The sequence below is a fragment of the Agrilus planipennis genome, unplaced genomic scaffold (assembly GCF_000699045.2).
Source record: "Agrilus planipennis isolate EAB-ADULT unplaced genomic scaffold, Apla_2.0 scaffold90, whole genome shotgun sequence".
In the NCBI taxonomy this organism is placed as follows: Eukaryota; Metazoa; Arthropoda; class Insecta; order Coleoptera; family Buprestidae; genus Agrilus; species Agrilus planipennis.
Window position 1 is genome coordinate 686,264 of NW_020438865.1, and position 23,101 is coordinate 709,364.

The 23,101-nt window shown below is 33.2% G+C and overlaps 1 protein-coding gene across 1 annotated transcript in view; it reads right to left on the reverse strand.

Moving 5' to 3' along the window:
• Positions 1-23,101, reverse strand: part of LOC108737306 (plexin-A2) — a 94,988-nt gene that overhangs the window by 11,250 nt on the left and 60,637 nt on the right. The window contains exons 3-4 of the mRNA XM_025975750.1: positions 17,082-17,210; positions 1,412-1,512 (exon numbers count right to left, since the gene is read on the reverse strand). Coding sequence (XP_025831535.1) covers positions 1,412-1,512; positions 17,082-17,210 — 230 coding nt within the window. The remainder of the gene's footprint in view (positions 1-1,411; positions 1,513-17,081; positions 17,211-23,101) is intronic.

Here is a 23,101-nt window from a genome sequence, read left to right on the forward strand (position 1 = left end):
TGAACATTGATCACAGTCGATTATTTAGGGACCGTTCAGGGACATAATACAAAAGCGTAGGTGCAAATACATCATCAAAACGAGAAAGTTTTTTATTTGTATGCATGTATTTACTGACGAATGAACTTATTTTTATTGGTCACTTTAATTTTGGTGTTATATTTTCTTCCGATGGACTTGAAAATACTTACAATACAATGCGGGATAAGTAAAGCCCTTTGGGCAGCCCGTAAAATCCTCGAATCCCCGTATTTTTGATGTTCCATAAAATAGAAAATTTACGGTCTCGTAAAATAGTAGAACTCAGAGGGCCAGTTACAAAACAAGCATATTGCAACAAGTTAAGAGTTTCATAAAGGGTAATGTTACCACTGAAACAAATTTCATACGAAAATCTTCTCTATTTCTCAATTTTACACCACTACTACCACTTCAATTGTATTTTACCGCACAAAACAACCAATAATATTAAGAAATTGGATACCGTTAGCATCTGTGCTATCATACACACCCCATGACCCATAGCCTGTGAAAATTTATTTCAATTTGTGTTAACAATTGCAACCATCTTAAAACTGTAAACACAAAAATAAATAATACACTTTAGGATTGAAACAATGTAGTTTTACCATTTTATTAGTAAAGGGTACGATAAATAAAAAACCCATTTTCAAAACTAACTGATAAAATTTTTACTTAAATATTATGGTTTCTTTATTAATGTGCATTTAGGACATAAATTTCGAAATACCTGTACGCTATTTTATTCCTCAATGGCTGCATATTCCGGGTATCAATATCAAAGGAAATCAATAAAAGAAACTTGAGTTAAACTCGAATGAAATAGGAATAATCAAAGGGAAAGAAAGACAAAAGACGCCGCAGGAGAATGTGGTACCATAGGGACGTATTCTATAAATTTGAGGAAGGTAAGAAGATAAAATGAGACTTACATCCAATTTCACGGAATTAAGCTATAAACGGAATAAAAAAACCTAAACCTTGCAGGACAATATCCGAAAATTGCGTTGGGTATGTAATATACATAGTATGGACGACCGATAGGATTTAGAAATAATATTAAGGACACGACAGAATGCTATCAAAAATAATTTAGAATGTACGTAATTTAAAAAATAATAAGATGCAGACGAAACCATAAACAATATAGTCAAAAGATTTGTTAGTTTTGTCTTGCTCCTTCTTTTTTTTTGATACAATCTGCTTTCGTATTACATAAATTTCATCCCCTTTTTTTATAATAAATATCGAAAAAAGTACCGGAAATTTCGAAGAAATTTATACATACATATGCTCACATTGGCAAACTACATACAATAGGTATCAATCAATCAATACCTGGCAAAATTTTTTAACCAAAATAAAAAATAGAAGCTAAAAATTAACTCACTTGTTTTCTAACGAACACCAACCGCAGTAAGGATCTTTTGCACCCAAACACTCCCAGCACGTTTTGTACACGCTGCATTCTTGAACTTTTACTTTTGACACCTGTAACAATAAAATATAAAGCCATTAATATTTTACTGATAAAATCAGAACACAATTAAAAATTGAAAGCGTTCCACGGGTAAAATATATGTACATAAATCTTAGTGTGTAAGATTTGCGTTGTCTAATTGTAAAACAAACGATTACGCCAATAAATGTATGTATTTCAATTTCAAATAAATAAAAATAAGGATTGCAAAAAAAAGAACGTAATAACTAAACAAACTAAATATAGAAAAAAAGATACGCCGTACAAAATTAGTAACAACTGTTTTAAAACCATATTGAATAAACTTCTGACGAAGAGTTATTTTCGGGAATCAATGTGCTTGATTAAACGTAGAAATTAGAGACATGCGTAACAATTTCAAAACGTTCAGAATAGGCCTAAATTAACTAGAACAATGTGGTTGCGATCGCTGAAGCGATGTTAATTATTAATTAGTCACCAGCAGGGTTTGGTCTATTTTAGAAAACACCTTTTTTGCTGTAACCTCTCCCGTAACCATCAAAACATGAAGAAAAACAATTTTCAATCTAACTGTACTACACTTCGATTATATCAGTTCAATTCAATTCAATCATAAAAGAACAAAAATGAAGACAACACGATTCATTTTAAATTATTCTATACACCTTGACATTCAATAGTGATTAATATCAAATATTAATGTAAAAATTCATTTTTCAATCTTTTACCAACTACAAACTACTTCAGGTTAATGAGGGAAAATTTGTTGCTGTTGTCATACCCTCGCCGGGATTCGAACCCGGGGCCTTTGGTTTTACGCACCAATGTTCTGACCACTAAGACAAATTTTCCCTATTAATCTGAGGTAATTTGCAGTGGGTAAAAAAATTGAAAAATTAATTTTCACATTAATATTTAAATTATTCATTTACTAATTACTAAAATACTGTCAACGTTTGGTAAATCATTAAAATTTTTATAGCAAGTATACAAGTTATTTTTTCTGACTTATTTCCGGATTTCAGATTAAAATACTGTACAATACTCAATGATTAAGTAACTGCTGTTTCATGGGCGTATCCAGGGGGAGGCAGGGAAGGTCAGCTGCCTGGAAATCTCGCAGAAAATGTATGAACTCGCCTAATCACTAACCAAAGTGTAAACGGGGCCTTATATGCTCACTTTTGAATAAAATAGAAGGCGAATTAAACAATTAAAATAAAATAAAAATGCATAGTCAAATTTACTTTTATTTATTTAAGGATGTTTGGGAGGTACAATCGGAGACAAGAGTACACAAAATCAGAAATTCGTGATTAATTAGGTTTTGCAGCTTATCATGATGTAAATAAATACTATCTATACTAAAAAAAAGTTTGAGAGAAAATCAAATTTGAAATTTCACCAAAAACTTTGAATAAAATATGAAATAACGAATACGGAAGATTTTTAACTGACTTGGCAGTGAATATGCCTTAATTTCAACTTCGAATCAAAAAAATATTTAGTTTCAATCTGTATTAATAATGAGCGTAAAACTTTTTAATATGTTTAAATAATAATTAAAACTTTAAAATTGCACTTATTTCAGACAATTATAAATATTATCATTATATTATCAAGTAAAAACGAGATTTTCAGCTAATTTTTCATTTTTTCCTCGATAACCATTTAGTGAATTCGAATAACCTTACACTAAAGTGATTCTCCAGAGTTCAAGTTGCTTATTATAAAACATTGAAATTTCTGGTAGCTTTTTTCTGTTAATAAAAATAAATTTAATCTGTTGGGTTAACGAATCTCCATAAAATGACGTGTAAAATTACAATTTTTTAAAATTTCAATAACTTTTTAACGGTTTAGTGAATCGATTTGTAATTTTTACATGAGTTTTAGAATTGAATGAGGAACGTTTTTCCAAATTTTTATTTGTTTCGTAGCATTTTGACATACCTCCCAAACATACTTAACTACCTATAAAGCAGGATCATTTGCGGCTGTTTGCCCTTCATATACCTAATGTTTCATGTAGGTGCCTTTGTGTAGTGTGCCGCGGACGATCTGACCTAAAAAAATCTGACTTGCCCCCCTAGGAGAGAAGCTGGGTACGCCCATGTGCTGTTCTATGATTCTTGTGCAATTATTGTTACAATTTTGCAAAATATTTTTAATTAATATATCGCGAGTATCATGTATATATAGGAAATAGAAAAGTCTGTTTGAAAATATCACTTAAAAATTGTTTCACCTTAATAAGGATTCATAAGAAGTTTGATGCAATAGTAAGGCGTAAAACAATTGTTAAGTGCTTTTCATATAATTTTGTGGAATTACTAAGTTTTAATTATAACCTGAAGTATGAGTTACCATCAAGATAGTTTAGATATGGTTAATTTATTAATCATATTTGGAACTTTTTCAATTGAACAAGCTATAAAAATAAAAACTACTTGTCACTAACAAGTGAATTAAAAAGTTCTGTACTGTTTTTCAAACTTTTTATACGATTGTGTAAAAGAGACACTTTAAAGGGACGATAAAAGTTAAAATAATATTTAATTAACACTGGTCGCTATGTCGACAGTCGAATGCAAACACCACAGTCAGAGATGCCACGAATGGGCCAGTTTACGTTAGAAGTACAAACTGCAAAGTTAAAGAGAATTTCTCTCCATTTCATGTTAATCATTGATTGAACAAACTAGTTATATTTATTAATTAAACACAAGTTTTGGGGTTAATTAATTAAGTAGTTAGTTGCGAGGTCACTTGTCCAAGAATCCTCTGGGGTAACCGTCTATCTATTAGTCGAATAGTTCAAGTATTTGGGATTCAAAGAACATACCAATATTCGTGTAGGCAGAAGTCTGAAGAATTTAATTTCTTTCCAGTTTTAAAAGTTTTACTTGGAAATAAATAAAAGTAATAAGTAGTTACAAATTAAACGGTTCAGTTGTAATTTGGGTTAAATTATTTTTAAAACATGCATCATCAAGTTTTATCTTCAAACTAAGTTTATGATTGTTCTAAAATGCAAAGTTTTTATTTTTACGATTCTTCTGCATCAAAATGAGTTTTATTACACTTGGAAACTTAACTGCACATTTTAAAAGATTACAAAATATACTAGCCTTCAACAAATGATATCATCATTTATAGCACGGATCAACTTAGTAGTCTTAATATTCCAAACGAAAATCGAATGGTCTTTCAATATAAAAAAGGAGGCAGAGTTGATTTGGGAGTTTGGAGTTTTTTTTTTTTTAAAGTTTCTAGGATCTGATAAATTTAAACGTAAAAGCTCTAAGTGACGGTGATTATTTCGGCCAGAGACGCGAATTAAAAGGTGACAGATGGCTTTTCATTTTTGTATAAGTTTGTGAGATAAATGGCTTTCTCTTGAAAAGAAGTAATGCAAAGAGTGATCAACATGTCCTTAAGGTGAATGACGTCATACCAAGTCACTGTTGACAAATCCCCTCGAAATACACTTTTTTAATACTTAATATTAATATATCCTCATGTAACTTTTTTTTATATTTTCACGGAAATAACTTCACTATTCGTACTGTAGCATTTGTTCGCCAAAGAATAGTTCTTTTCAATTAGACTGTTAATTTTAAAACAAACAACAACAAAAAACAAACAATTTGTTTAATTAATTGATCGCCACTATGACAATAAACAATAAGCAATAGTTCTTTTGACGTATTTATTAAAGTTGAAATTTTAAAAATACGAAATCGTCTAAACGAAATAACAACAAACACAAATATCAGTTTCGTTCGTAAAGTTGGCAACTGATTAAGGCCGATTCATACTATCGGTCAAGCGATGGTCCAGTTACGGTTTTATCAAAGTATCAATGAACGTGCCGTATAGTGTCAATTCTACCGATAGAAAATTGGCACCCCTAATTTATAAACTTTGAATTTTCATATGAGTTCTGTACTCCCTAGAGATAGTTCTATAATTCTCGAAGGGGTGCGCTGATAAGTTTTAAGTTTAAATAAGATATAAAAAATGAAATTTAGGCGTGATAAATTCATGCTGCACCCTTTTAAATCCGAATCCTAAGAAGGATAAGCAACAAGGAACATTACAGTTCTTGACAGTTCTTACAAAGCTTTGCAAAAACAAATTACTCAGAATTTTTCTCTTTTCAATTTTCTGGATAGTCCATAAAGAACTGTATCGAAAAGTCCATTTGCATTTTCTCGAGAATTCGAATGTTTAGAAATGAATTGAAAATTAGGGTCACTAAAGATTGACGTAAAATTTCGTAGCTTGGATAGATATTAGCGCACGAGTACTTGCAGTAGGTACCTAGTTCTAAGCAGAATTAAGCCAGGTTGTGTATTTTTCTAGTCAAAAATTATATTTGCACCCCATACCCCTGGTCAAAACAAGATGTTAAGTCAGCCATAAACTTACAAAACAACGCGAATTTTTACAACAGCTTTGACCAACACTATGCCCAAATGAGTATTTCACACTTCCGGAATTCATTCCATCCTAAAACTGAGGGTTTTGGCTATTTTTCTACCAAAAATGGGATATTTAACTAGTTATAAACCTGAAAATGATTACTTTTTATGAATAGCGAATTTCTACAGAAGTAACTTCAATTGAGTATTCTTATACCACAGAAACTCTTTTTTATCCTTCGGAGTGCTGGCAATTTTTCGACCAACAACGAGATATATGGTGAGGTACAAGCCCAAACAATCACTGCTTTGTAGGAATCGTGAGTTTTTAGATCAATTATTCAATCAATTAGAACTACTTTCATCAGAGTATTTTACACCTCCGTAACTCTTTTTCCACCCTAGAACTTCGGAATTCCGGTACAGGATATTTGGGAAGTTGCAAGCCTAAAAATCAGCGTCTCTAGTGAATCGCGAGTTTCTATAGCAGTCCTGCCTAGAACTATTAGAAACTCACGATTGTTGCGGGGTGGTGATATTTAAACTTGTAATTTGCCACCTTGAAGTTCTAGGTGCTGGAAAAAGTAGTGTCACGTATTTCAAATACTCACTCGGAGATAGATCTGGACAGAACTATAGTAGAACGAAACAGTGTTCTTAAACTTTCAAAAAATAGCAAGAACCCTAGAATTGTAGGTGTGAAATACTCAGTTGAAGATAGTTCTAGTTAAAACTGCTGTAGAAATTTGCGACTCCTATGTGTTGTGATTTTTAGGATTTTATTAACTCGTCAAATATCCCATTTTCGGTGAAGCATGATTTATAGTTTTGGATGAGAAAAACAGTTCCAAGTGTGTAATCCTCACAATCAGTTGGGGATAGTTCTTCCAGAACTTCGCGATTAGTATGATTTCGTGTTTTATCCTCTCGTTTTGTGTCGAAAAATAACCAGCATCCCGGAGTTCTTAGGTGAGACTATAGCTTCTGAAAAATATACAACCTGAGACAGTTCTACTCAGAACTATCACAGGCACTCGCACATCTTTAGGCCAAAACTGGAAAAAAAATCTATATTTCCAAAAATTTCGCAATCTTTTTGTAAAACTCTTTGCAAAAACTACTAGGAACTCTAGAACTTTTTATTTCTTACTCTTTTACTATTAAAAATTATGGCATGAAGTTATCGTCCCGAAAATTATTTTTTTTTTATTATTACATCCGTATACTCCCATATAAAATGCATGCTATAATATTTTACCTGACCATGATCAGACTATGACCGGATCGTTACCTGACGTGCAGTATAAATCGGGCTTTAGTGCGAAAAATAAGTTACCACTTCAATATGAATTTTAAAAATAAAAAATATCACAAAAAAAATTTTTGAGTCGTATGAGAAACGAAGATCGTCAATTATTTAAAGATGAGATTTGTATTGCGGTAAGCAACGTTACGGTCTGTCAAGGAGGCAATAGGGGAATAAAGACATTCATCGCGGTGGCTTTTGCTAATTGGAACTAATCGACAACGTGGCTAAGTTGTTCCTTCTTGACACTTAGAATTGATCACGTAAAGTTTCCAAGGTGTACGAGTTTGTATATGTGCGTGCCCTTAAATTTGATATTCTTAATCCCGTCAAAGTACAGAACTCAATCAATGAAAAGTTTATTCCCCTCGACGGGAAAGACATGCGCGCTAGGGGAAGCCCGGGTGTGCGTGCCGTTCTGCCGTGTACGTTATCACTACGGGTTTCGTTAGCTAAAGCTTATAGGTAAAGGTTTCGTAGGTAGGTATAGAAAGGTACTCCAAATGTGCAGACTTTTCTGAAAGAAAAATCAGAAATGCTCGACTACGCGAAACCGGTAACGCTTTTAAAGCTCGAACAAAAAGCCCTTCATTCTACGATAGGTGGCGTCTAACAACGATTATATCATTGCTTTTTCTGCCCCTTCTTTGCCTACAACAACGCATTATGTATAAAGAACGAGCCATCGAAGCCCTTTTGAAAAAATATTAATAACCCATAATTCTCAACACTAAACACACTTACTCGAATTATCAAACTATATAGTAGCATATAAAACATTTTACGTATGTATCAATATTCTCATAGTTGATGACACAATCTTAAACACATTTTCCAGAGATCGATTTTCCCGGTTGTTGTACGTAACCAGCTTATATTGTATATGTATGTATCACTTTGTTTTTCGATAGAAATACGTAAACACACTTGTACAGGTATGTAATCCATGCACATGTACATGTATGCTACGCATTCAGATAGTAATTAACACAGTCAATTCCCAATTGGTGGAGTATCGTCATGTCTATTGCACGTAAATGGTTGTACTGATAAATCGAATTATTAATTAAACACAGCTTATGATCTTTCAACTTCAAACAGTGCAACGCTGTAATGTCGTGCATGTAAAGCGTAGTTCAAAGAATGGATTGTGCAATTATCTGGACCATTGTAATCCACTTAATACACATATATGTAATGCGTGTATTTTAAGAAAATTTCTCAATCTTCGTTTTCTTAAGATTTTTGGATGATCTGCATCAACAAGTAGTTAAGTTTAACATACCGACATGTACCTATTAAACCTTTTTATTTTTACAGTATAATAGGATGGCTTAAACGGTTTCTTTTGGCTATTAGTTATTTTTAGTCATTGGTAATTTTTAAGAGAATGCCTCTTTAAAATTTTGTGCCTAAGTACGTCGAAGAAACAACAAGAACAATTTCTTTCTTCGAACGGATATTTTTGTATTCTTTTTTTGTGTTAACAGTTTTACAAAAGTTTACAGTCCTCTACACATATTTGCCAACTCTTTCGTGACAGAAACGGATAGGTTTTTTGGGGCCTTACAACATATTTCAATTTCATGGAAATCCCAGAGATCGGCCACTTCGGGTGATTGATTTGGCGTGAAATGTACCGTATATCTAACGAAACTGTGTTGGCATGACATACATTTATTGCCTATCTCATGAAAAAAAAAAAAACAAAACAAAAACGGACACACCACACCTTCCAACACAGTTTTAACCCAAGTTGAAAATTTAAAATACAATAAACAACTAAGAATTTTCTTTCTCACAGCCGTCTCAGTTATTAGCGATTTTCATTCGATAAAAACTGCCTACTTTTATAAAATAACATTTATTTGTAATTCATATCACAAAATTACTGTTATCCTTTTTTTAAATTCATTAGTTTTCCTTTCCTACAATTCTATTTGAAAAGCATCCGTGTGATTTTTGATATCTTGAAAGTAATCAGTAACTAGAAAAATGTAAGAAGTTCTACTCTATATAGGTACTTCAGAGTATTTCGGATATTTCTGAAAAAAAAAACCTGACCTTTTTAGAACTTCCAGATGTTTTTCCAGAATAAAGGATATCATCACCGATACTTCCGCATCATATCATAAGGTTTGGAGCAACCTACAATTCTAACTATTTCCGAATAGTAATCTAATCTATGTTTACTATTACTTCTTTTAACTCCTGGTTCTGCATCTAATATGTCTCTAACTAGCTCTCCATGTCTTAGAATGCGTCCTACTAACATTGACCTCCCTATCGCCCTCTGCTTTCCTACTCTTTCTAATACCTCCCACATCTTTAACCTTTCATGTCTACGGTATTTTTAACATCCCCCTATAACACCACATGCCAAATTTTTTCTTTTCCGCAGCGCTCATTGTCCACGTTCTACTTCTACTAGAATTTATATTTAATAGTAAATATATGCGCATACTGCAATCAATTTGTGATTTTTTGTTTTAATTTAATTTTTATTTATAAAGTGAAATGTACGGGATTTCTGGATTACATAATGAGAAGATGTGCAAATAAAATTCGGTCGATAATCGTTTATGAGGAGAACAAAATGCTGCTACACGCTGCCTTTTCGATTCATTTTACCCGTCTAATTATTCTACTATCAGAGTCATACAGCCAATTTTCTAAAGTGTAATGGTCTTGGCAATTTAGCGAATGCTTCTGATGATCAAACAATAACAGTAAAGATTACATCCAAATCACTCTAACTACACACGCTACCCGGTGCGATCTTTGATAATTATACAGATAACTGCCTCTATATACAGGATGTTCATATAAAGAGTAGACACCAAATAAAAAAGGATTATTCGTATTTAAATAGGGACTGTATCCATCCAAATCACTCTAACTATACGCTACCCGGTGCGACCTTTGATAATTATACAGATAACTGCCTCTATATACAGGATGTTCATGTAAAGAGTAGACACCAAATACGGAAGAGTTACATCACATGAATTAAAAAAGATTCTTCGTATTTAAATGGGAACTGTATCCAACCAAATCACTCTATCTACACGTTACCCGGTTCGACCTTTGATAAACACAGAGATAACTGTCTCTGTATACAGGATGTTCATGTAGAGATGTACCGTAAATATGAAATTGTAAGTTGTTTCAACCTAACCGGTCATTCTCAAGAGTTTTTGGTCTATAAAGTACCGAGATACTTCAGAATGACCGGTTAGCTCAAAACGACTATAATGGAATCTGTTTTTTAAAACACATTTTGATTCAATGGTAACCATAAGTAGAAACATATTATCATATTGGAATTAATCACCGGTTAGGCTAGGCTAGGCTAGGCTAGGCTAGGTACGTTAGCTAGATCACTTGAACTAAAATACTGACTCTTCGTATATAAATACTGGATCTACTGGCACTTAATATTTAAACATTGACAAAAGAGGATTGAAATACAGACCAGTAAAAAGTTAATAACGTTTCATCAATTGTACGCCTCCCATCGTCAGTATTAGTGAAATTAACTTATCGCGTAATAATAATTCCGTATAGAATACGAAATTAATTATTTTCGCATTGAAATCTTTATCGCAGAAGCTTCATTTTTTCGTAAAATTGTTTAATAATAAAATATAAACATGCGTGGTCCGGCGATGTGATTCATGGTACTCTGTATAGTGAAGTATTTGGTATAGAGAATGTGGATGCCGTAGTTCACGTTTTTAATTGCTGTCGAATTTATTGAGAAGTTTTCATCGAATGAAATAAAGGAGACGGCATTATCGGCATCATCTTCAAATTATATCCCTTCATTCAGGCGTAAAGGACAAACCTCCTACCGTTTTTGAAAATAAAGTGAAGAGTGATCGAAATATGAGAGGAAGGATCTATTAATAAAAACCCATTTTCGGTCGTGGATATCAGCGAAATCGGCAATAAACCCCCTAATAAAACAAACTCCATTATCTTTTGTGTTCAACTTCTTTCTCCTTTTTTTTTCTGAATAAAGAACCGTAAAAAGCCAAGAGCCGGAAATAACAACCGGCTTCCAAAATTCGGTATAAAGGTACTGCATTTTGAGAGCTAAAAAAAAGACGTTTTGTTTATGCTGTAAATGGACAATTCAAAGTAAATGGATTTATGATTGCACGAAAATCCCCGTTACATTGTGATAATTTGAATGATGTATGTAAAAACAAATACATTTTGGCTTTGGAAAACTCATCTATGTGTACATATCCACGCGAGCCCGTTTTGTGAAAACAAAAGACCGGTGCTGTACAAATTTAATTAAATTGATGATAAAAAATACCATTACGTATTACCGAATAAAAGTTTTACCCTATAATAATCCGCAACCACTTTCATTGTTTTTAACTGGAATAATAAATACTTGGAATAAATATCATCTAAAAATAAATAATTTCCATTCAACGAAAATATAAAAAGCGCGAGGAAATTAGAAACTTGCGAACTCCCTGAGCATTCGGGAATTTTTAATTTAGTTCGCTGAATATTTTACAATAATTGCTTACATTAGGTACTAAGTTTGGAAAATCATATAATTAACCTATCATAAATATGTTATCAAAATGTAATTAAGTATAGTAGGTATATTAAAAAATGTTAATAGATTAAAAATCTACTTAAACAAAACAAAATTATGCACACTAATATTAAATTATTTGGAAAACAATAAAAGTGTACATGTGTTTGCAAGTTTATAAGAGTTAACATCAAAGAAGTGAATAAAATGTCGGCATACTTTCTTGGAAGAGTTTCCAGAATAGATTTACAAAAGAAGTATTCATGTAAGAAATTTGAATGAGAAGTTCAAAGGAAGCTTTCGAGAAACAATAATTTTCAATTTTCGTACTCATCATCAGTAAACATTACCCTAGGGGTCAGGCTAATACATTATTCTAAAAATTACTATCTGAATTGTTGTTTTCTTTTACGCCAAAAGACATGGTTCTACAATTTCAAACGCAAAAGTTCTGTATGCAGTAAAACGCTAGATCGTCATATACCGTGAACAAATTAAAACTATCGGTTATAGAAATGAATGTTCATTCAAATAACTATTGCATTGTTAATTTAATTTGGTTATTTCTATAAAATTAAGCTAATTTAGAGATCTTTGTTTATTTATTGTTTAGGACCGACTCAAAATTATTTAGGTATACTTACATCAGTTGAAGAACTTTGTTATTAAGGTTTAGTATTTTTTGCTTTTCAATTTTTTAGGTGGTTTAATTTTTTTGTTAAACAGTTTATTTTATATTTTTTGTGGCTATAATCTACTAATTACTACTACTACTACTACTATTATTTTCCCACTATAAATCATCCCCTGTTTTCCTATCCTTAGAGTTAGATTTTTTTTCCAAGTTTATATGGGACCAACTTCGGGGTATTCCCTTTCCGATAAAAAAAGAATCATAAAAATCGGACTATTCTGTCAAAAGTTATGCATGGTCATACATTACAATCAGTGAGTGAACAACAATCAACAATTATCCCCTGTTTTCTTACCCTTAGGGTTGGAATTTTTTTTCCAAATTTATATGGGACTAACTTCAAAGTACACCCTTTCCAATAAAAAAAGAATTATCAAAATTGGTCTACTCTGTAAAAAGTAATGCGTGGTCATACATACGAAACAAAAAATATACGCGTCGACTTGAGAACCTTTTTTTCGTCGGTTAAAAAGAAGTATTCGTGTAAGAAATTTGAATAAAAAGTTCAAAGGAAGTTTTTGAGAAACAATAATTTTCAATTTCTGTACTCATCGTCAGTAAACATTACCCTAGGGATCAGGTTAATACATTATTCTAAAAATTACTATCTGAATTGTTGTTTTCTTTTACGCCAAAAGACATGGTTCTACAATTTCAAACGCAAAAGTTCTGTATGCAGTAAAACGCTAGATCGTCATATACCGTGAACAAATTAAAACTATCGGTTATAGAAATGAACGTCATTGGCCTTAAAGAAAAAACGAAATAAAATTTCATTAAATTTTTGACTGTATTTCTCATCACGACTAAAACACCCAAACATCTATACGATAGAAAATTATTACATCTACAGTAATTTTTAAAGTATGCAATGGTTTTTCATTGTACGTAACTACTTTAAACATTAATAATACGATGTTATTAATTAAATTACACGACAGCGTTTGCGTAATTTATACTTAATTACGATATAGCTTTTTTTGTCAATATCACTTATAAAGTGTGTAGGCGTCAGTGGTGAAATCTTTATTTCTAAGGGTAAAGTTGCTACAATAGAGGCTAATCGATAAGTAATGTTCGTCTTATATCAAAAGATCCCTCTGATAAGTTGACCCCGACGTACTACGGTATCGAATTCATCCAATCACCTTTCATTCTAAATATAAAGGACGTTGCTTTAAAAGAACCGAATGAGAGAGAGTTTATTATTTGTCGACTGACAAAGGAGAATACTCTACACGTATTTTTTAAGAAAGGATAGATTGAAACAAACTATAAGACAATTAAAAATAAACCCATTTTAGGACATTGGGAAGTTTCATTTTGAAATTTATTGACTATCGTAAGATTTTTTCGTTTTTATTATGGTATTTTGGGATAGGAAAGGCCAATGGTCTAGCGAGAATGTGCGAGATTAAAAATAATACAGAATTTGGTGGTCGACATGCAATAAATAATTGGTATCACACGGCCTTCCGTTACACTCAGGTATGGCCTTCAAGGCAGCTCGACGAGTTTGTCTTCTTATTGCCCAGCTGGCTCTCAAACTATATGTTCAACATTTGCACTCTTTCTGCCAATTTATACATAATCATACATTGTGTCGACGAATAAAACATGCTTTTCGTGCAGTGGCGTAGACAATGACAAATTGACCACATAAGTTACTGTTCTTTTCCGACAAACTGATTTATCAGAAATGTAATTGTTCGTCTTTAAATATGTAATAGTTTAAAGAAATGGGCCCATATTTGATTCATTTCTTGCCTATTGTTTCAAAGAACCCGCCGCTGGCAATGTGTCTAACCTACTTATCCCCGGCTTTGTAAAATATGGTTGTAAGATAAGGAGAGAACGCATACCGATGTACATTGTACAGACGGTATTAACCTCTTGGTGAAATTACTGTTCAACAGTCTTGCCGACTTCTTGAATACCATCTTAAAGGTCGTTTAAAACATGCCGTCTACACATAATGTTTAATAAATCCCATCGAACAGGAAAGACTTTTTAAAAACAACTGTTCCACGCTGCTTGCTTTGTATTACATCACACACAACCGCAGTGACCTCAGGGTGCCATACATTTCTACACGCGAATGAGGATGAATCTTTTTTTGAAAATCGCTTTTACGAATGGATTCCTTATTAATACAAGAAAAATATTGTTTTTCTACTTTTACATGAGCCAAGTCTAGAGTCTCCGAAAACATTGGCAGCGCTGTAGTAACCACTGAAAAGCTTCTTCAAGGACTGAAGAGAATGACCATTAATCTGTTTTTGAAAATGGCTTTTATGAATGGATTACTTATTATTGCAAGAAAAAGACTGTTTTACTATTTCTACATGAGCCAAGTCTAGAGTTTTCGAAAACTTTGACAGCGTTGTAGTAAACACTGAAAAGCTTCTTCAAGGACTGAAGAGAATGAGGATGACTCCTTTTTTAAAAATCGCTTCTACGAAAAGACTCCTTATTAATACAAGAAAAATATTGTTTTTCTACTTTTACATGAGCCAAGTCTAGAGTCTCCGAAAACATTGGCAGCGCTGTAGTAAACACTGAAAAGCTTCTTCAAGGACTGAAGAGAATGACCATTAATCTGTTTTTGAAAATGGCTTTTATGAATGGATTACTTATTATTGTAAGAAAAAGACTGTTTTACTACTTCTACATGAGCCAAGTCTAGAGTCTTCGAAAACTTCGACAGCGTTGTAGTAAACACTGAAAAGCTTCTTCAAGGACTGAAGAGAATCCCTGAAGAAGTAAATTTATTTCCGAAAAGTATACGTTGTTGTGTTATGACGTTGAGTTTGAGAGTTTTTTAATGAGCCAAGTTTAGAGATCGAAATTCAGTTTAATACAAATAAATATCAAGCGCCAAGTATGCACATGCCCAGGTCGAGTACTTTTGGAATTTAATAATCATTTTACTAGTGCTATATGTATGTGCATTATAACAGGAGATGCATGGAACTTAGTGGTAATTTTCATTTGTCGAGTAGTATGACAACAACTCACGGCGGATATTGCTGTTTGTCTATCAGTTGCAATATCCGTTTATGCACTGGTTGTTCAATAAACACTAACGACAAATAATAATTAATTAAGCATAAAATGAATTAGCTTTATGCTAAATACATATTACGTCGCTTGTATTTGTTAATAAACAAGAATAGCGTAATTAATGTCTATTTTTAGTGGGCACATCTGACAATGAAAATCCAGTGATGGTTCGTGCCTTCAAAAATTGGAGTTGCAAAAAAAGAAAAAAATAATAAAGTTATAATTAGGTACCGTACGCATGCGAATATGTACCAGGAAATTTGTCGAACAATATCATCATCATAAGGTCGTCAGTCCTAAGACTGGTTGGACACGCACCACCACTATCCTAATCATGAGATTTTCCTAAAACTAGAACAACCCACATCCTTGACTATTTCCGAACAGTAATCTAATTTAGGTATACCTCTACCCTTTCTAACTCCCGTTTCTGCCTCTAATATGTCTCTGACTAGACTTTCATGCCTGAGAAGGTGTCCTACCAACCTATCTCGCCTATTTCTTAATGACTTCCATAGAGTCCTCCGTTTTCCTATTCTTTCTAATATCTCTTCATTTCTAACCCCGTAACACCACATTTCGAACGCTTCTAACTTTATATCCCTACTACTCCTTTCGTCCTGACTTATCTGACTTCCTAGATACCTAAAAACAGCCACTTTTAATTTTTCGTCTCCTGTCTTTATATTCGCTCTTTCACTACTTTTTCTTCCCTTGCATACCAGTATTTTTGTTTTTTTTTTATGTGTGCATCCCTGCCTGACTCCCTTCCTAATATTTACTTCTCTACGTTGCAGCCCCAGCTCTATAACTGCCTGTTGCTCTTTATACAAACTTATTATCACTCTTCTATCTCTGTAACTCATCCCTACATTTTAAAGTATATTTAACATCTTGTCTCACTTGTCAAACAATATGAGTATTTCGAATTAAATGTGGCTGTATTAATACAGTTGGGCACTATTAATCTTTAATAACTCATTGTCAGATGAAAGCACATTATTTTTGATCAAATTTTGATATTAATCTTAATCAAAACAATAGATGAGAACCATTTTTATTTATATTATGCATAAGTCAAGAATTGGTCGCGAACTTGCGAGCCGCGTCACAACATCTTTAGATCTGGGATGATAATCTTGAAAATAAATAAAGGACACAGATATCAAAAGGAAAAATCTATAAATAAACCAATATTTCAAAAAAGATCCGAAAACCAAGGAGAACAAACAGAATCTAGCAATGACAAAATCCTCGACGAACTAACCAATAAACAGAATCCACTAAATCAAACGGCGAAGAAGTTCAAGACATAAATCAAATATATATTATCACATCAAGAAAACACTAAAGAAGAAGACCAGAAAGAAGATATTTAGCTTTAAATAAATTGTTGAACGAAGCTTGGTTTTACACATGGGTAATTGCAACGGTAAAGAATTCAAAAACGCACACATCAGTTTGGATGTAAGCACATATAATGTGACTTAAAGATAGAAAGAAATATAGAATGAGGTAAACAAGAAGCAAAAAGATATGTATCTTACCTTTCGTTCTGTCATGACGTACAAGTGCATTTGTTGAGGATCAAAATGTAGATCAGGATTAACAGTAGATCCTTCTTCAACCACAATATCTCCATATTCCAAAGCCGAAGCTCCCGCTTCTACCACAACCTGAAAAGAAACCATTTTGTTAGCGCCTTTTTCGCATTAGCCCCATTTGATAATAAGGTTAGATCCAACAGTTTTACATTTACAACTAAATGGTAAAAGATTACTTTTTGGAATTAATTTTTTAAAGACGTGTTTAGTGGATTCCACAGCGCGATATTAAAGGGGAGCGCCATGCAGAGTAATCAACTTTCAATATAACACCTTTCGACCTCAAACTACCCTAGTAATCCGGGTAGTATTAGAAATGGTTGAAATGCGCTACAACCCTATTTATTTCAGCGTAAGTTCTATGGGCACAGTCTCGGGCTAATTCTCTGTTTTCGTTCAGTTGTCACGCCCTTTCGGGGATTCGAGGGAAGGAAATATTACTACCCCATTGCTATGTGTGGCATCTCATCAAGTTGGCGCAACTCACCCCTCTCTGCCACGTTCCACGAGGGAACAGAATCAAATGAGAAGCACAGTTGCATTGTACAAATTCAAAGTCGGCGTAGTGTTTGTTTCATTTTGGCTTTTGATAAAAAAATATGAACCGACCGGCCAAAATTTACGGTAGGTACACATCCACTGTTCGTGAAAAACCTTTTGAAAAGCTTCAGTCACAAACTGAACAATTCTGCTTGATTGTAGGAATATTAAAAGTTACAGGAAATACACTGGTTTGCAATGAAATGAACAATTTGTCAATTCTGAATAGAATATTGTTATAGCGTGAATAACAAACACAATTAAAGTCTCAATTAAGACTAAACAGAATCACAGATCTGCATGGGCTAGGAAATAAAAACAAGTGTTGTTATTTTCTAAGTAATTTATTCGAAGCTTCTCTCAAAATTATTAACTTTAACACATCAAGAATGAAATACTAATACCCTTATCTGAAAATCCCAAAAAAAAAAATGCCATCTCACTGACAACACTACTACTATGGTGGTTGATGAAGTATCAGACAAAATAAGCAAAGGGATAATCATTTTCGATATTCACAAGTCCCTATACTTTGCAGCGGAATTTAATTTGGTAGAATTCAAGATTTTAAATATATAGACCTAGTTTTACCTCAAAATTTCAATAATATCCTTGATTTTATGGTAAAATTTTTTATGGGTTAGGCAATTGTGGTATCACCTTCGACTCAATACGGCTAGTGATACCATTTTATGTTAGATGTTACGATAATAATTTTGAGATCGAAGATTCTGGCAAATAAATTGTAAGCTGTAGGTCTTCTATATTTAAAGTCAAAAACATATTTTACTTCTTCTCAAAGTTGACATGGCAAAATTAAATCTCATCAAGTTGGCGCAACTCACCCCTCTCTGCCACGTTCCACGAGGGAACGGAATCGAATAAGAAGCACAGTTGTATTGTATAAATTCAAAGTTGGCGTAGTGTTTGTTTCATTTTGGCTTTTGATAAAAAAAATTTGAACCGACGTACCCAAAGTTGACATGGCAAAATGAACAGGCAAAAATATAAACCAGCATTGGATAATAATTATCGGCAAATTAGCTGTGTTAAGTTACCCGGGTAGTTTTAACGGTTAATTTATTTTTGCCTGTTAATTTTGCCATGTCAATCTCAAAATATATATGTACGATTTATACATAACTTATCTAGAGTTAGTTTATAGCAGTTATACGTATTTTTAGAAGTTGTACCTAGGAGTCTTAGACTGCATTTCCTTTCATGTTAAAATCAAGTTACTTTATCCCCCGACAAACTGGTGTTGATGTATTATTCTAATGTACGTTATAAGTTATGTTCGAGTTTACTTGGTCTGCATTCATCCATTCAATTTGTGCCTGAAATTGACATCAAAGGGTTTTGATTTTTGCGATCAATTCAAACCCCCCTTTCTACACCCCCACGCGATCATGCAAAATCTTAACGAAATTCCTTCCTGCAAGAGTTGTCGGAACTATTAGCAAGTGCAAAGGTTTTCCTAATTACCAAACAAAAGGAATACTTCGAAGCTTAATCGAATTAGGAAACAGAACGGCTTTGAAGTACGTACGTATGTATACCGTATACCTATACCTTGAATCTTACCGTTTGATTTTGTTATCGGAATTTTCTCATTTGTTTGTGGGAGAAAATGGTTAATCAAACGGAATTTCTATTAAACATTCTACTATCACAGAAGGATATAATATAATCCTTAGAAATTGTTCATTAACGAAATTCACACAAATACCTTTACATAGCGTATGTATATATCAAAAAAATGCAAAGAATTGGCAGGTGAAGTGAAGCTTCCAAAAGAGCGTTAAATTAACACTAAATTTTTAGCAAAAAAAAATTCAGTTTTGCTTATTCTACAGTGGTAACGTTGCAGATGTTTTAACAGGTAACATCAGTTTTCTCAACAAATATTTTCATAGTATCAACTCATTAAGTATGCCCATAATTTGTATGTTAATTCTGTTATCTTGAAGACAGTAAATATTTTTATTACTGCGCGGGATGCGTTGTTTCTAAAAGCACATCATTTTTACGACTGTTGTTTTAAATTTTATCTTATTTGAATCCCTGGCAAATCCTCCCAATTTTGTTGCTCGAGAATGAGAATCGTCATTGTTCCTGTCACCAGTGGTGTATTGTTGGTGTCATTTCTCTTTCTTTCAGATTTCTCAGTTACTCTACCGCATAATGTTTAGACATACATATGTTATATGTTCACTTATTTACATTAACCTGACACTAGTGTTTTGTATACAAAAAACGATTTCAAATGACGACGAACAATGTCATGAGTCATTAGCGTAATTACACGGTACTTCGATATTTTCTGTTTAGTATAGGTGTTTTTATGGAACGCTAGGTCAAAAACAAATTTTTTACTAAACCCCTTCTCTACCGTTTTCAATGAGCTAATTTTCCAAACATACAATTCAATAACATATAAATAAAACAGCAAACTCAGGTATTACAGCTCTGTCAAATATGCAGAACAAATTTTCTAACTACAACGTAACCTTCACCCGAAAAATGACAGACACACGAGTTTTTCATTCGGACGTACGGAATCCTAAACCGAAAACCAACTTAATATTGTAGTTGAAAAAAATGTTTTCCCTTACATTCAAACTGCAAATGTAAATTTGTACGCACAATATTGTTTTGTTGAATGATTTACCATGCTATGTTCAGCCCATAGACTTCTTATTAATTCCCCTGCAATCTATAAGTAATGAACTATTTTCCGTATTTTTTTTTAAATTTTAGGATCAGTAGTTTCGGAGATAAGGGGGAGGGGAATAGTCAATTTTAATAAATAAAACTATGTATTTTAAGGTTATATATATTTGAGACCCTTACAATAAACCCTTTCATTTGATATGTCACAAGGTACAGTTTGCAAAACGTAAATTTTTGTATTGGCCCCCAAAAATGACCCCCATGTTCAATATTAATTTATTTGCGTTTTGCGTCCGTGTTTGAATCACACAAAAGTTGTACTACAGGGTTGTTCGGAAAGTCATTTCGTTTTTTCCCGACAGAGGATTTAATTGTATTCTTTTGCACCCAACTTCACATTTAAGCCGTATAATTTTTATATGCTTTGAGAGCTCATATAGCAAGGCTTGTGTGTGAAAAATTCCAATTAATTCTACGCAGTAGTTTTTGGTTGGTGCCCTTTTAAATATGGAGAGCGATAAGCAGCATTTTCGACATATCTTACTGTTTTACTACAGAAAGGGTAAAAATGCTGTTCAAGCCAGAAAGAAATTGACTGATGTGTATGGAGAAGGTGTGTTGACAGTACGCCAGTGCCAGAACTGGTTCGCTAAATTTCGATCCGGCAATTTTGATGTCGAAGATGCACCACGTTCGGGAAGGCCGGTTGAAGCTGATAAAGACGCGATAAAGGCATTAGTTGATGTGAACCGGCGAATAACAACACGTGAGATCGGATTGAGGTTAAATTTATCAAATTCAACAGTTTATGACCACTTGAAAGGCCTGGGATTATCCTCGAAGCTCGATGTATGGGTTCCCCATGTTCTCACAGAGAGAAATCTGTGTCGCCGCATTGACGTCTGCGATTCGCTTCTCAAACGTCACGAAAATGATCCGTTTTTGAAGCGCATCATCACTGGGGACGAAAAATGGGTTGTATACAACAACGTCAAACGCAAGAGGTCATGGAGCAAAAAAGATGAACCGGCTCAAACCATTTCCAAAGCCGATATTCACCAAAAAAAGGTGATGCTGTCTGTTTGGTGGGATTTTAAAGGAATCGTTTTTTTTGAGCTTTTACCGGATAACACAACGATTAATTCGGAAGTCTACTGTCATCAGCTGGACAAACTGAATGATGCACTTCAACAGAAAAGGTCAGAACTAATCAACAGGAAAGGTGTAGTGTTTCACCAAGACAACGCGAGACCTCACACAAGTTTGGTCACTCGCCAAAAGCTTTTACAGCTTGAATGGGATACAATGCTACACCCACCATATTCTCCAGACCTGGCACCATCGGATTATTATTTGTTCCGGTCACTCCAAAATTTTTTAGACGGTAAAACCTTCACCTCAAATGAGGAGGTCAAAAACCTCCTCGATCAGTTTTTTGCCAGCAAAGACCAAAAATTTTATGAGCGTGGAATTATGCTACTACCAGAAAGATGGCAAAAGGTGTTGGACCAGAACGGTCAATATATAATTTAATAATGTATTTGTTTATTATACGAAAACTGTCTTTCATTTCCACAAAAAAAAAAACGAAATGACTTTCCAAACAACCCTATACATTTCAACTTAATTGGTCCAGTAGATTTGAAGCAATTTTGACAGAAAAACTTTTTTTTGCAACTCTCTGAGATATGAATTGCCAAAACTCCTTTCGAATATGATCATTTAAAAATTGCGTTATTTTATTGGTATGTAAAGAGTAGGATAAGTAAAAAGTTAGTGGAGGTTTAGTGTATTAGTTCGGAAAGAAAGTTTTTAGAAGTGTTTTTGTAAAATTTTTAATGTTTGCAATGCAAGAAGCTTTTCAGGATAAAGATAACCTAAGAATTCCCGCTTCCATGATAAGGAATAAATCGAATTTGAAATTACTGCTTAAAAAGTCTGGAAGACGACATTTGCATTCAACTTGAGTCATGGCTTCCTACGATTAACATACAAGGAGGGATTCTCCGATGGAATCCCGATCTTGATCAGTTTTATAACGTAGTTCATTGCGATTGGCGCCTGTTAAAGAGTCACGAATCAAATATCCTTCGAAAAGCTTCAATTTCTGCATTGGAAATCAAATTATTACCGGAGCGTAATTTGCATAAAAACATCGCCACAAAATGAAAAGTTTTATTAAATAAACCACCCTCCTTTTTATTTAAATACGAAATAATGATCTTTGCTATTTCTATAGCTACTTCAATTCGTGTACCTTTTGTGAACGAATCAAAAGTCACGGCATCGTTGGCATTGTTTCTTCCGAACATTTCTAAATTAATAAAATGCCAATTTACCAGTTGCAAACAAACGAATTTTAGCTTGTTAAAAGGGAGATTATTTTTCTCTGAACCTTCTTTCTTCTAGGGAAAACTTGCAATTGGAATACTTCTTATTAAAATACACTACTGACTTAAATATATATCCAGATTTTTGCTCATTATTTCTTTCCGAGCATTCGCATTCTTTGAGATATATTTTATAAAAGTTTAAAAAGCTTAGGCTAAATTTAAACGAATTTTATAACCCATAATATAGGGTTGTTCGGAAAGTCGTTTCGTTTTTTCCCGACAGAGGATTTAATTGTATTCTTTTGCACCCAACTTCACATTTAAGCCGTATAATTTTTATATGCTTTGAGAGCTCATATAGCAAGGCTTGTGTGTGAAAAATTCCAATTAATTCTACGCAGTAGTTTTTGGTTGGTG